At 45.0% G+C, this 16117-nt stretch overlaps 1 protein-coding gene and 1 long non-coding RNA gene across 2 annotated transcripts in view; one reads left to right on the top strand and one right to left on the bottom strand.

Annotated features, from left to right (window-relative positions):
• slc2a11b (solute carrier family 2 member 11b) overlaps nt 1-13320 on the bottom strand; it is a 54582-nt gene extending 41262 nt beyond the window's left edge. Inside the window, exons 1-5 of the mRNA XM_072247885.1 lie at nt 13276-13320; nt 12845-12943; nt 11888-12048; nt 5685-5809; nt 894-1023 (exon numbers count right to left, since the gene is read on the bottom strand). Of these exons, the coding sequence (XP_072103986.1) occupies nt 894-1023; nt 5685-5809; nt 11888-12048; nt 12845-12943; nt 13276-13320 (560 nt within the window). The remainder of the gene's footprint in view (nt 1-893; nt 1024-5684; nt 5810-11887; nt 12049-12844; nt 12944-13275) is intronic.
• Nucleotides 1-14601, top strand: part of LOC140190943 (uncharacterized) — a 57570-nt gene extending 42969 nt beyond the window's left edge. Inside the window, exon 3 of the long non-coding RNA XR_011883723.1 lies at nt 14109-14601. This is a non-coding gene — a long non-coding RNA (uncharacterized lncRNA). The remainder of the gene's footprint in view (nt 1-14108) is intronic.
• The last annotated feature ends 1516 nt before the right edge of the window (nt 14602-16117 follow it).

The raw sequence follows: 16117 nt of genomic DNA, 5'->3' as shown, positions 1-16117 counted from the left end.
CACCCACCTGGCTTCACCTAACACCCTCTAGCTAGTCTTCCTTCCCCTCCCGCCACTGTTTTATTCTGGCATCTTCCCCTTCCTTTCCAGTCCTGAAGAAGGCTCTCAGCCTGAAACCGACTGTTTATTCGTCTCCATGGACGCTGCCTGACCTGCTGAGTTCCTCCAACATTTTGTGCGTGTTGCTCTGGATTTCCAGCATCTGCAAAATCTCTTGTGTTATATGTAGAGTGATACTTTGTGTAACAGAGACAGTGAATCAGATATGGAGTATTGTAGTGAAATAGTATCAGCAGATTGTAGTGAAGAGACATCCAGTTTACCTAGGTGGCATATGGATAAAACTCACCTATCAGGTACTTAGATTCAATGGTACATTACCTGATGATACACCGAGTGTACCTCCTCTATCTAATAAACTGGCTACTGAGCGCATGTTCGTGTCTCCTGCCTCCCCGTAGCCCATCCACTTCAAGGCGCGACCGATTTGCGTGAACCAGCCTGGCCATTCTCCTATGCCCTCTCATTTTCACCCACAGTGCCACTCACTGGATGTTTTTAGCTTTTCACACCATTCTCTGAAACCTCGGGAGACTATTGTGGATGAAAACGGTGGGACATCAGCAGTCTCTGAGATACTCAAACCACCAACAATCATTCCATGGTCAAAGTCACTTGGATCACACATCTTCCCCATTTGATGCTTGGCCTGAACAAGAATAGAACCTTTTGACCATGTCTGCATGCTTTTGCACATTGAGTTGCTGCCACATGACTGACTGATTAGATATTTGCATTAACGAGCAGGTGTACGGGTGTACCTAATAAAGTGGCCACTGACTGTAAACTTCCTAATAAAATTATTCATGAGTGCCAAATGTTCACTGCCTTACCTTTGTCCTATCACCTGGCCAATTAGAATTCCTAACGATAGGGATATTGAGGTTCCCATAGATATGGCTCCTCTCCGGGCCTTGGGAGCGATTTCTCCCAGGTACATAGGCTGCACACACAGGCTGACTCCTGCAAGCAGGTGAATGGAAAAGTAACAGTTAGCATTCGTTCCACAAGTCCGTGTGTGCCTCTCTCAGTACTCAGTGTTATAAACCTGCCAATGGTCAGTGTTTCCTGAGGTAAAGTTTGCCCAACCTTAATGGGCAGGATTCAAATTATTGGGATCTGAATTCAGTATGAGATTATGCGCATAAGAAAGTTTCGGGGAATGAATTTATGATCTCTGATGCACAGGATCTCTCCTGACAGCAGCCTGGAACTCTGAATAACTTCCTCCTACTTCACTTCCATGAGCACTGTTTAAGCTGATGAGGCCATGAAGGTCTTACACAGATGAAGCTGGAGGTACCTGTTAGTGTGTGCAGTTTATAAAGTGGTGTGCCCTCGTCCAGCTTGTGCAGTCACTGCCTTCTCCTGATGCAAGACCTCCAGCTTGGAAATACCATCCCAAATACTCCTTCTCCACTGGGCTAGCAATACCCAGGAGACAGTAGGCATGGTGCACTTGTTTTTTCAAAGATACCCTGAGCACATCTTTGAATCCTTTTTCCTGTTTGCCTGGTAGGGTAGGGGAGCACGGTGATCCTGTTTGCCTGATAGGGCAGCACGGTGAGCGTAAGCTATAACAGCACTAACAACCTGGGTTCAACTCCCACTGCTGTCCGCAAGGAGTTTGAACGTTCTCCCCATGACCGCATGGGTTTCCTCTGGATGCTCCGGTTTCCTCCCACATTCCAAAGACCATACGCTAAAGGAGCAGAATTAGGCCATTTGGCCCATCAAGTCTGCTCTGTCATTTCATCCTGGTGGATCCAGTTCCCTCTCAGCCCCAATCTCCTGCCTTCTCCCTGTATCCCTTCATGCCCTGAGCAATCAAGAATCTATCAACCTCTGCCTTAAATATATCCAGTGATTTGGCCTCCACAGCTGTCCGTGGCAACAAATTCCACAGATTCACTACACACTGGCTAAAGAAATTCCATCTCATCTCCATTCTAAATGGGTACCCGTCTATTCTGAGTCTGTGTCCTCTGGTCTTAGACCCTCCCAACATAGGAAACATCCTTTCCACATCCACTCTGTTGAGGCCTTTCACCATTCGAGAGGTTTCAATGAGATCCACTCCCCTGTTCTTCTGAATTCCAGTGAGTACAGGCCCAGGGCCATCAAACACTCTTCATATGATAAGCCTTTCAATCCGGCTATCATTTTTGTGAACCTCATTTGGACTCTCTCCAATGTCAGCCCATCCTTAAGGGGCTTAGAACTGCTCACAATACTCCAAGTGAGGCCTCACCAGTGCCTTATAAAGCCTCAATATTGCATCCTTGCTTTTATATTCAAGTCCTCTTGAAATGAATGCTAATATCACATTTGTCTTCCTCACTACTGACTCAACCTGCAAATTAACCTTGAGGGAATCCTCTCTACGATTCCCAAGTCCCTTTGCACCTCAGATTTTTAAATATTCTCTCCAATTAGAAGATAGTCTATGCTTTCATTTCTTCTACCGAAGAGCATGACCATATGTCTCCAGACACTACACCCCACCTGCCACTGTCAGAGTATGTTTTTGTTACACGGGAAGTGGCGGGTATGTGGATCACTCTGCCAGGGCTGGTGGTAGAGGCAAATATATTAGAGACATTTAAGAGACTCTCAGACAGGCACAGGGATAATTAAAAAAAAGGAGAGCCATGTGGGGCAAAGGGTGAGGTTGAAAGGTTGGCACAACATCATGGGCCAAATGGCCTGTACTGTGCTGTAGAGTTCTATGTTGGAACATGCTTTAACAGTTGGCAAATGATAGATGGATCTAGAGGAGGCAGATAGAGGAGGGAAGAGTGGAAATAGTGACAAAGACTGGGAGGTGACACGAGGCAACAAAGGCTGAAGAGGATGGAGTCTGATATGAGAAGAAGTGGAGCATGAAACAAAATACAGGAGGTGGGGAGGGCAGATGGGAACAGTAGTGGGAGGGGACCCAGTGAAGGGCAGATAGAGTAGGTAGAAGAGGGGAAAGAAACAGGTACAAAAGGGGGGGATGCGTATGGGTGTGTGTGGCTCCCTGAGGTATTGGAAGTGGTCAGCAATTTCTCGTGTTTCACTTTATTACCGGTGGACCGTGTGGTGCAGCAGAGTATCCTGGTTACAACTCTCCATCTTGTGGGTGTTTGTAAGGCCCATGGGCTCATATGCTGCAGTGAACACACTGACAATGGCTCTGGGCTTGGCTTCCTGCTGTACACAAATGCATTCACCTTGGTCCAACACCAGTCTTCACCGAGATCGGAGCTGTTGTAAACCCTTTGCTGAGTATCATGCCTTGTTTTCTGCTTTGGCGATGGATTTCCATCGGTGGCCATTTGCAAATCTTAACTAACAGAACCAAAGAATTTAAAAAGATTGAAAAGGCCATTTACAGACCCTACTCCTACTACTTTTCTCAAAGTTGTTGAGCAGTGAAAATAGTGTTGACTGTGCCCCTCCAGGAACGCACCCTCACTTTGAGGAGCATTCCAGAGCAGACAGGGAAACCACTCTGTCTCTCACCAAGGTCTTTTTTGCTTTGTTGAAGATGTTCTGTGCTCCCCTGGAACAATCTCCTCTTCCCAGGCATGGACAATGTGATTGTGGATGTCTGACAGAAGTGCCTCATTGCCAAGTTTGTGATTTCATGGAGATCATCTCTGCTCCTGAGAGCTTGTCATTTTTCATTCAGGATGCTGCTGTGTTTGATCTTTCATTGTTCAAGAGTGGTGGTAAATGTAACCCAGCTAGATTGCTGTGGGGTGTTGTCAGGGGAGTTTATTTCAAGAAGAGAGCTGTAGTTGAGGAGACCCTTCTAGTGTCTATTGACTGCCCCTCTGATGAACTCATTGCCCTTGTTCTTGGTCTTTGATGTTTGTCTTCAATGGGGACGTTACAATGGAGGTGAACTGGTGCCTGTCATGGCTCGCACTGAATGACACTGAGTAAGAAAGGCCAACTCTAACAGGTCCTTCTCTTTATTACGAAGCTTGGAGCTTGAAGTGCAGGGGGCCGGCTGTTGAGAGCACGCAAATATTCCGGAGGAAATTCAGAATGAGAGCAAAAGTCTCACGGTGGAAATTCTAATACATTGTAGTCCCACTCTGGCTTTGGGTAAGCTAATATGTGGATAAACTCATCTTTGTTTCATTAAATACCATTCAAAACCAAGCACCTACATTAATCTGAATGTTAGTTCATGAATAAAGCCTTCCACTCCCATCTCTCACACTCCTCAACAGATGCAAAGATTCTTTCTTCTCACTGACTTGCAGCTGACAGGTAAGTAAAGCTCAGGAGGAAACATTGAGGCCTTCTGAGAGTCTGGGCTGATTTTCCACCAGGTTACAAAGGCAACGTGAGAGCGGCAGGACTTACAGGACCTCATTCTCTGGAGTGGAAGAGAATGAGGGGATATTTGACAGAGGTACAGTATATAAAATTAAGAGGGGTACAGATCAGGAAAAACCAAGCAGAGATTTTCCGCTGAGGTTGGGTGAGACTAGAACATAAGGTCATGGCTTAACGGTGGGAGGTGAAATGTTTAAAAGGAATACGAGGGGGAATTTCTTCACTCAGACAGTGGTGGAAGTGTGGAATGAGCTTCTGGCAGAAATTTCAACATTTAAGAGAAACTTAGATAAGTACATGGATGGGAGGGGTTTGGAGGGCTATGGTCCGGGTGTGGGTCGATGGAACTAGACACAATAATAATTCAGCATGGACGAGATAATCTGAAGAACCCACTTCTGTGCTATAGTGTTCTGTGACTCTATGAAATTCAGGAAGGAACCGCAACCCATCCATCAGGATATGTAGAGAGAATGCAAAGCTTTCTTTTTTTGAAATCTAAAGGAGAATAAAGACTGGTCTGGTCAAATGGGCTATGACAGGTCATTGTAACTCAATGCAGTAATGGGAGTCTACCCGATTAGTGCCTCATGGCTGGGGTTTCACAATACAGCTAGGGCTTTACTCTTTGGAGAGAAGGAGGATGAGAGGAGACATGATAGAGGTGTACAAGATAATAAGAGGAATAGATAGAGTGGATAGCCAGTGCCTCTTCCCCAGGGCACCACTGCTCAATACAAGAGGACATGGCTTTAAGGTAAGGGGTGGGAAGTTCAAGGGGGATATTTGAGGGAAGTTTTTTACTCAGAGAGTGGTTGGTGCGTGGAATGCACTGCCTGAGTCAGTGGTGGAGGCAGATACACTAGTGAAGTTTAAGAGACTACTAGATAGGTATATGGAGGAATTTGAGGTGGGGGCTTATATGGGAGGCAGGGTTTGAGGGTTGGCACAACATTGTGGGCCGAAGGGCCTGTACTGTGCTGTACTATTCTATGTTCTATGTTCTAAACCTCTGAAGAGGCTTCACAGAAATTTGTGCCCAATTATTTCTTCCAGAACCAAATATTTACAACTCAGAAACCAGCTGCTTTACAACAATTAGCTTCTGCCTTAATTCACTGGGAGCAGTAAATAAGTAGAAAATCTTAAACCACTAGTCAGCAGCAGATAATGTTACACATTGCTAAGCGATAATGGTGAAACGGATTCACATGAAAAGTCTGATTCAGCTGCCACTTGGGGGTAAGTTTTCCTGAATGTATGGAAGAGTTAACACAGTGTTCCCATACCTGAATGTAGTCCCACAAGAAACCTGCCCACTATTAAAAATTCGAAAATGCCAGCAAGTTTACTTGCTCCCATCAAGGTGGATCCGGCCAGGGTAAGGATGTTGATAATCAAGAGCGTCCCTTTGCTGAAGCACAGAAATACAATGGTTAATGCACACAAAGGCAAAGGTCGTCAGCACTACTCTACCCACCAGCCTACCCACCAAGGACATAGGGATCTACAGATAGGTGCCAGAAAAGGGCCAGTAACTTCACAAAGGATCCCAGACACCCCACTCATCAATTGCTTATCCCACTCCTACCAGAGTGGAGGCTACATCGCACCTACACCAGGACCACCAGACTCAAAACCAGCGGCTTTCCCCAAGCAGCAAGACTAATCAACACCTCCACCCACTGACTCCACCACTTCTTTTTTATTTCCTGTCAGTCACCTTATGTACAGCCTTGTGTCACTTTATGGGCATACAATCAATCTACACTACATAGGCTCTCTCATTCATTTATATTAATTGTGTGTTTTCCTTTATTATTATGTTCTTTATCTTTGGTATGTCCGGAGTAACAATTATTTTGCTCTCCTTACACATATGTACATGAAATGAGATTAAACAGCCTTGAATATGTTGGTCTCTAATGAGCTAACAGACCCAACTTGATCCGTTCCACAAAGAGCGCTGGGCCATAGTGCATACAGACAGAAAGTATTCAGGTTTGATAGCTGGCTGAGTAAATCAACCTCTGTGCCTACAGCAGCAGTCCCCAAGCACCGGGCCGCAAAGCATGTGCTACTGGGCCGCGAGGAAACGATATGAGTCAGCTGCACCTTCCCTCATTCCCTGTCACGCACTGTTGAACTTGACCATAGGGTTTCCAACTGTCCCTTATTTGCCAGGACATATATTGGGGTAAATTAGTTTGTCCCATACGGAACCACCCTTGTCCCATATTTCCCCCGCTAAGGTAGAGCGTTCCTATGAAACCGTTTGTAAGCCAAAATGGCGTGAAGTGAAGAAGCAATTACCATTAATTTATATGGGAAAAATTTTTGAGCGTTCCCAGACCCAAAAAATAACCTAACAAATCATACCAAATAACACATAAAACCGAAAATAAATAACACTAACATATAGTGAAAGCAGGAATGATATGATAAATACACAACCTATATAAAGTAGAAATAATGCATAGTCGGGAAGAAGAAGGCAAAACCGATTTGTGGGGAAAAAAATTGGCATGTACATGTATGCGCACACAGGTGCAAGGCTTCATGGTCTTGGTAGTCTTTCCTGGGGTAAAGTGTCCCAGGATTTGACTGCTACTTTTGTCCCTTATTTGGGAGTGAGAAAATTGGCAACCCTAACTGTAAAAGACATGTTGAGGTGAGTTTAACCCTACTTGAACACTGCCCCCCCCCCCCCCCGGTCGGCCGGTCCACAAGAATATTGTCAATATTAAACCGGTCCACGGTGCAAAAAGGGTTGGGGACCCCTGACCTACAGCACTGACAGTTCCTGATTCCATTTATGTTTATTTGACGAAGTATCTGTTTACAGGGACGGGCAAGAGCCGAGCAGCCACACTTGACCTGTTCTTGGGTTCCATGAGGAAGTTGACAGAGACCTTCTCTTGGAACTGGCCTTTCCCTTTACTGTAAGAAGTGAATCAGAGCCCTCGATGATGCCACGTGAGAGACTCTGGGCTGTTCCAAAACTTCGGAAAATGTAGCATAAGGAGCTGCTGGTTCCCCCCTTGAGCTCAGTGTTGGCTCTAGTCTCCACCTCAGTGGTCCTTAACCTTTCTGAATGAAGGCCCCACGTGTTTACATCATTCTGAGAGCTAGGGCTGCCCTGGGAGTTCTGAGGAATGCAAGTAGACCCAAATCGGGGTAGCTTTTGCACCCAATATACTTTGCTTCTCCACAGGGATCTGGTCTGAGACCACGGCTCTTTGTGAACTTTATCAATGACTTGGATGAGGAATTGGAAGGGTGGGTTTGTGAGCCTGCAGATGACACGAAGGTTGATAGTGCTGTGGATTGTGTAGAAGGTTGCCGTGGTTACAATGGGACATTGACAGAACGTGGAGCTAGGCTGGGAAATGGTAGATGGAGCTCAATCCAGAAAAGTGTGAAGTGATTCACTTTGGAAGGTCGAGCATGAAGGCAGCGTGTAGGGTTATATCAAGATTCTCAACAGTGTGGAAGAACAGAAGGATCTTGGGGCCCACGTCCAGGGTTCCCTCAAAGTTGCAGTGCAAGTTGATAGAGCGGTTAAGAAGGCATTTGGTGTGTTGGCCTTCATTAGTCAGGGGATTGAGTTCAAAAGCCACGAGGTAATGTTGCAGCTCTACGAAAAGTGTGGCTAGACCACACTTGGAGTATTGTGTTCAGTTCTGAACACCTCATTTTAGGAAGGATGTGGAAGCTTTAGAGAGGGTACAGTGGGATTGATCAGGATGTTGTCTGGATTAGAGAGCATGTCTGATGCAGATAGGTAGGGTTTTCCTCACTGGAGCTAGGGAGGATGAGAGGTGACTTGATATGTATGTACAAGTAGATAAGAGGCATAGATTGAGTGGACAGCCAGGTGGAAATAACTAGTACGAGGTGGCATAATTTTAAGGTGATTGGAGGAAAGTACAGAGCAGCTGTTAGAGTTAAGTTGTTTTTTTTTTTACAGAGACTGATAAGTATGTGGAGCGTGCTGCCGGGGTGGTGTAGGAACAGATATATTACGGACATTTAAGAAATTTCTAGACAGGCACATGGGTAGTAGAAAAATGGAGGTCTATGTAGGAGGAAAGGATTAGATTGATCTTAGAGTAGGTTGAAGTGTTAGCACAATGTCATGGGTCAAAGGGCTTGTACCGTGTTGTAATGATCTAGCAGTATTAGATTTACACCTAAAAAAAAAACACATCCTAGCCTGTAGAGACTTCACAAAGCGTCAGTTTGAAGACACTGTAAAGATCTGGAAGAAGGTCCTGTAGTTGGATGAGATTAAAGTGGAATTTTTTGGCCTCTACACTAAGTAGTACCTTTGCTATAAATCTAATACTGCACATCAGCCAAGTAAGCCAGCCCTACTGTAAAGAATGGTGTGGGTGACATCATGTTATGGGGATACTTCTCAGCAGCAGGGACTGAAAATTTGGTCAGGATTGAAGGCAAGATAAATGCAGCTAAATACAGAAAGATCCTAGATTTTTTGAAAAAAACTGCTGGCCTCTATCAGAAAGCTTAAGCTGGGGAGGAAGTTCATCTTTAAGCAGGCCAACAACCCTAAGAACACTTCCAAAGCAACCACGGAGCAGCTTCAAATGAAGAAAATTGATGCCCTTGAGTGGCCCAGTCCAAATCCTGATGTGAATCCGATAGAACGTGCCTGGCAAGGCCTGAAGTCCCTGTCCACCGTCGCTCCGCAACATGCCTGGCACAGCTTGAGCAATTTTGGGCAAATCTTGCTCCATCGTGTTATACAAAGCTAATAGAGGCTTATCCAAAATTACTACTGGCTGTATTAGTTGCAGGGTGCAGGAGATGATTCAGCTAAGCACAGAGCAAAAGAGATGAATACTTTTGAACTGCTGGCATTTCAGTTTCTGAATTTTTAGTCTTCATATTTTTCCCTGTTTTTGGGCTCTACTAAAAAAAAAGCACACGATTCACAAATAAAAATTCTCAGTTAAATTGATCAAAATCCCTGGTTGTAATACTCATTTATATGAACAAAGGTTTGGGGGCTGAATAATTTTTCAAGGCAGGGAAATGGTAAGAATGAAACTTCTTAAATCATATACTTTCGCTTTTGTTTTTTTAATTGAAAGGTATAATGAAACACAGTGCAACAAAGTTTCATAAACTTTTTCTAGCTGCGCCCAGTTCCAGCTGCAGAGCAACAAAGGCTACGTGCACGGGAGCATTTCAGTCACCACGCGGCCATGCAACCACGCAGCTCAGAGGGAACAGTGCCCCACAGTCATGCAAACTCCCCACAGACAGCACCCAAGGACAGGATTGAACCTGGGTCCCTGGAGCTGTGATCTACCTGCCCCACCTGCAGTGACACTGTGCACATTTGCTACTTGCTTACTGAAGCAAACCATCCCACAGCACAAAGATCAGTGGAAGTTCTTTGACCGGAAGTATTAATTCTGTTTCTCCTTACACAGGCGCTGCCTGATCTGCTCAGTGTTTCCAACATTTTCTGCTTTCATTTTCAGATTTGCATCATCTAGAGTCTCCTTCCCCCCACACACTTCGTCGGAAATTATTGAACAAAAATCCAAATCTTGCAGCTCTGTAAAACTCAGGTTTGGCCAATCTTGGAATATTGTGTTCAATTCTGGTCGCCTCGTTATAGGAAGGATGTGAAGCTTCAGACAGGGTGCAGAGGTGATTTACCGGAACACTGCCTGGATTAGGGAGCATGTCTTATGATGATAGGTGGAGCAGGCTATAGGGTTTTTCTCTTTGCAGAAAAGGGAGGTGAGAGCTGATTTGATAGAGGCATACAAGATAATACGAAACATAGACTGAGTGGATAACCAGAGAAATTCTCCCGGGGTGGAAATGGCTAGTACGAGGGGGCATAATTTTAAGCTGATTGGAGGAAAGTATAAGGGGATGGCAGAGGTAACCCAGAGATTGGTGAGTTTGTGGAACATGCTGCCAGGGCTGTTGTAGAGGCAGATACATAGGGGTATTAAAAAACACACACGGATGATAGAAAAACGGAGAGCTACGAGGGGTGATTGATAAGTTTGTGGCCTAAGGTAGAAGTAGTCAATTTTAGAAAACCTAGCACATTTGTTTTTCCTACATTTACACACTTAGTCCAGCAGTGGTGGGGCATACGGATCCCTTCTTTGTAGAAGTCGGCATCTTGGACCTCCAGAAGTGGTTCACAGCAGGGGTGATTGATAAGTTTGTGGCCTAAGGTAGAAGCAGATGAGTTATTAACTTCAAACTTTCTGCATAATCACTCAAAGAGTTGAACTGCACGTGCATGTAACGAGAGCTGTGTAACTCATCTCCTCCTACCTTAGGGCACGAACTTATCAATCACCCCTGCTGCGGACCACCTGGAGGTCCAAGACACTCTCATTACATGTACGCGCAGTTCAACTCTTTGAGTGATAATCCGGAAAGTTTAAAGTTAATAACATCTCCTTCTACTGTAGGCCACGAACTTATCAATCACCCCTCATATGTGGGAGGGAAGGGTTAAATTGATCTTGGAGTAGGTTAAAAGGACAGCACAACATCATGGGCAGAAGGGCCTGTACTGTGCTGTAATGTTCTTGTTCCGGGGTTTGAGCCTCATGAAGCGATATTAGGACAGATGACCAAAAGCCTGGCCAAGGGAATATTCTAGAAGGGGAGAGGGGCAGAGTGGCCCTGAAAGGGAGTTCTATGCTTTTCAGCCTTGGAACTGACAGTAAAAGAGGACTGATTAAATTTTAGTGGACTCAACAAGATGAGTACAGAAACTTCCAAAGCTTTAGATGTAGAGATAGGGACATTTCAAAATAGAGGTATACTGTATGTACTTGGAACTGAAGCTGTTCAATAAAGGATAACGGGTGAAAGGTTTCTCAATGCAAGTTAGTGAGGAGGGGAGTAGTGTTCACGCACTACTGAGCTGCAGAAAATAGGTAATAATGGACATAAAGAGAATGTGGTGGAGTCTAGGACCAGAAGGCACAGCCTCAGAAAAGAAGGATGTCCCTTTAGAACAGAGATGAGAAGGAATTTCTTTAGCCAGAAAGTGGCGAATCTGGGGAATTCATTGCCACAGATGGCCGTGGAGGCCAAATCATTGGGTATATTTAAAGTGGAGGTTCTTGATTACACCAGGAACGATACATTAATTAGATTAGATTAGATTAGATTTGCATGCTATGGTGGCAACATTTTACAACGTCAGCTGCAAGATTGGTGTTCAATTTCCAGCGCCGTCTCTAAGGAGTTCATACGTTCTCCCTGTGACCATGTGGGTTTCCTCTGGGTACCCTGGTTTCCTCCCACACTCTAAAGACGTACAGTTAAGGTTCATGAGTTGTAAGCTTGCTAAGGTGGCACTGAAAGCATGGTTTGATTTAATGTAAATGACACATTTTGCCGTACCTTTTGATGTATATGTGATAAATAAAGCTAATCTTTAAAATCAAATCTTTACATTAAAAAAGTGCAGACTTACCGACCAAATTTGATGGCTAGGTGCACTCCCAACCATGCCCCAAGAAATCCACCAAGTGTAAAAATTGAAACGATGATCGACCACAGAAGCTTCAGGAGACTACTATCCAGACTAGTACTGGTCCGGACAAACCAAGTCTCATTAATGAAAGCCTGCGCATCCTGGAGAGTGGATACAAGGCAGACACTGAGAACAAGATCACCACTAGATTCCAAACACTGCAAACCTGTAACGTTACAAACACACACATCAGGAGCAGGATTTAGTCGTAAGATCATTGGCTAATATGACTGTGACCTCATCTCCACATGAAAGAAAGATTAGCTTTACTTACAACACGGACATCAAAACATACAGCGAAACTCGCCAGTTGCATCAAATCAGACCAGCAGCTTGCAAGTGTCGCCATGCTTCCGGCTCTAACAGAGCACGCCACGGCCCTCGAACGCTAATCATATGTCTTCGGAACGTGAGGGGAAATGGAACACCCAGAGAAAACCCACGTGGTCACAGGGAAAACATGCAAACTCCTCACAGACAGCGACAGGGAACTAACCGTTACACTTCCATCCCGCACCCGTTTATCAAGAATCCATCTGCCTCTGAGTGTGCAGCATTATCTCAGTGCTGGTCATGTCCTCTGGTATTTAATGTGGGGCTTAAACTTTTCAGTTCATGTTACAACAGGCATCCACGTCTAAACCGGCAATCAGAACAGAGAATCTCTCCATATGGGGGACAACATGCACTAGACAGTTAGTCCACCAGCCCAGGCGTTTTTAGAACTGGGAGGAAACCAAAGTACTTGGGCGATACCCACACAGTCACAGGGAGAACATGCAAACTCTGTGCAGAAAGCACCCGAGATCAAATCTGAATCCAGGTCAGTGGAGGTGCGAGCCACACACACGCGGTTTTAATGTCTCCAGGGGAAAGGAAACGGAAGCCAGCACTCACCCTGGTCGGAGCGTTAATGATGGAAAGATTATATCCATACTGAAAAGTTCCTCCGATGCCTGCAGAAAACACTGCCAAAGCGATGTTAGCGCATGGAAGCTGTAAAACAAATATCAGTAACTGGTGGTTGGTTTATCATTGTCATGAGTGCCAAGATAGAGTGACAAACATTGTTTTACATTGCCGCTTATCCAGCTCACTGCAAAACTTTTTTTTATTCATTCATTTATTGAGATACAGCGTGTTTCGGGTCTTTCTGGTCCTTCAAGCCATGCCACCCAGCAATCCCCCCGTTTTTCACCGTAGCCTAATCACGGGCCAATTTACAAGGTCCAATTAACCCCCCAACCAGTGCGTCTTTGGGATGTGGGAGGAAAGGGAGGCACTCCTGAGTACATCGAGGTCGTAGACAATAACAGAACGCAGGATACAGCGTCACGGCTACATTCACAGAGAAGTGGCAGGTAAAGAACCATGCTGAAAGAGCCATGATGAGACAGATAGAGAGATAAAGAGTTTGTCTTCCTTTTCAAGGTGGCAATGAGCTGTGGTCGGCATTGAGGTTACTGCTCTCAGGGCTTTTTTTTAAGGTTCGTAGGGATGGTTTGGGGGACAGTGAAGAGAGTTAGGGGTCAGGTTAGGGCTTATGGATAGTGATGTGGGGAATTGTAGGACAGGCTGGAGTCTGTCTAAATCCAAGTCTAAGCCTCCACTCGAGCTTAAAGGCCAGCAGCACAGGCTGACTAGAGTTTGAGGCCTAGTTTTTGGGGTCCCACTATTGGCGAGTCTGGCATTCAAAGCATTGAGTCCAGGCCCTCATCCAGGCTCTTCATTCGTCGGTGTCTGCGAGTCCTGGGCCGATGCCAAAGATCAAAGTTGGAAGGTCAGAGGCCCAGATTGAAGCCCAAAGGTCCACTGGAATTTCAGAGGAACCCTAAATTTGTGAATCCACTGTGGAAGTCGGAGCCCAATGTTTGTGAATCCAATGTCTGCTTGAGGTTGTGTGGGAGGAAGGGAGGAACAGGGCTTGTTTCACTGTCTTTGCTTTGTTGCTTGCTATGCTCTATTTTGTTGTGTTTTCTGTAGTTCACCGAAAATGGTGAGCATGCGATGTTGGCACTGGAATCTATGTCAGCACTTGCAGGCTGCCCTCAGCACACCCTTGGGTGTGTTGGTTGTTAACGCAAATGACACGTTTTATTGTGCGTTTCAATGTCGATGTGATAATAAATTAATCTGAATCTGAGTTTTCATTGTATGGCAGGTTCATTCAAGGGTCTCGTAACAGTTGAATAGAAGCAACCCAGGGCCTGGCGGTGAACATCTTCTGTCTGGCGGGAGAAGGAAGACGAGAGAATGAGCTGGGTGGGTGGGCACTCGGATTACATTGGCTGCTTTCCTGAGGCAGCAAGTGTGGAGGTAGGCCCCGGAGGGGGTAATATCTTTCAACGCACATAGAAGTGATGTCTGGAACTGATTTCAATAATTTTCAAGATTTCAGATTGATTGTCAAATGATCTAATTGCACCATGGCACCTGTGTCTTAGATTTGGAGCACCTTTATAGATTGTGACCCACAATGCAAATGAACGGTCTCAACACAAAATATTAACTGTCCATTCCCCCTGTGGGTGCCACCTGACCCAATTAGCTCCCCAGCTATTAGTTTTTTGCAGCCTGACGGTAACGTTTAAATTAAATTCTGCATAGATTAAAACTCTGATTAATATTCTTGCTGAAATCCTGAGACAGAATAGAAAGACATTAAAATAATTTGACTCCTGTTCCTTATGTGCGGTCTTTCATTGATTCTATTGTGTGTCCTTGTATTTACTATGGATGCCCACAAGAAAATGAATCCCATGGTAGTATATGGTGACACGTACAGAGTGTACTTTGATAATGAACTTATTTTGAACTTTGAAATTTCATTGCCCTCAGCTTTACACTGCACTCCAAACCCAGTCTATACTTGCTCAGTCTGTCTTGAATGAAGAACAATAAGGATATTCTTTGGAGAGAGTGAGAAGGCCACAGATTGGCTCTTGATGGAAGAGCTCAGAAAGGCTGAAATGGAGATCACTGGGGTTGTGCCAAACAAAGAGTTTCCAGATTAATTCTCAAGTTTGCAAAGGGGAGAGAGTGTGAAAACAAATGGTCATATTTCCGTACTCAATCCAGTACTTGAAGGTGGTGGCTTGAGAGCTTGTGGATGGCTTATTAGGTTTTCCACCCCTGAAGAGTCTAAACATCCTGTAATATTGGCAGAGGATCTTCGTATCTCAGACGTTCTCTGAGGCATGTACATCAAGAAGGAGGAACAGGGGAGAGATTGATCGGGTCTTTGCGAAACATCCACCTTGAAGGTACAGAATGTTGATGAAGAGGGTTTCCACACAGTCCTTTGCAAAGTAGATGCGATTAAGGAGGATGCTGTCTAAGTTGCATGCCATCTTGGTCAATGTCTCCCATCCACTACATAATGTACTGGGTGGGCACAGGAGTACATTCAGCCAGAGACTCATTCCACCGAGATGCAGCACAGAGCATCATAGGAAGTCATTCCTGCCTGTGGCCATCAAACTTTACAACTCCTCCCTTGGAGGGTCAGACACCCTGAGCCAGTAGGCTGGTCCTGGACTTATTTCATAATTTACTGGCATAATTTACATATTACTATTTAACTACTTATGGTTCTATTACTATTTTTTATTTATGGTGCAACTGTTACAAAAACCAATTTCCCCCGGGATCAATAAAGTATGACTATGACTATTATCAATGGTCATCAAATGACTATGGCATCCTCCGATCCCAATAATCTGGAAGCACTAACAGCCAAACATCTGTTGCTTCTGAAGATCTCACCATCCTTGCCACCATGAGAGTTCCAAAAGGAAAACATTTATGTTCACCGTAGATGGAAGCAGGTCTAATACATGACAAACTTGTTCGGTATACCGTAGGTCAAGGAGTACTTAGCACAGTCATAGGAACGTCAGACATGGGCAAATCTAAAACACAATTTCTTCTCAGTAGACAGCGCCTCAAAACTCATGGGCCATGGGAAGAGTCATTCAAGTCTTTCCAGACAGAAGAGGATGTGTGTGGCAAGTGCACATCAAGACCAAGACCGGGTATCTGGACAGGCCAATAACCAAAATCTGTCTTCTACAGGAGGCCAAGGTTTGAGAAGCTTCATGACTTTGACTTGACACAGAGTGGTGGTAAAGATCACTCTGCACTGGGCCAAGGGCTGGTAACCTCTGGCCT

This window comes from Mobula birostris, chromosome 31, assembly GCF_030028105.1.
Source record: "Mobula birostris isolate sMobBir1 chromosome 31, sMobBir1.hap1, whole genome shotgun sequence".
Classification (NCBI taxonomy): domain Eukaryota; kingdom Metazoa; phylum Chordata; class Chondrichthyes; order Myliobatiformes; family Myliobatidae; genus Mobula; species Mobula birostris.
Note: the sequence above shows the minus strand (reverse complement) of the source record. Positions and strands in the feature narration are given on the sequence as shown.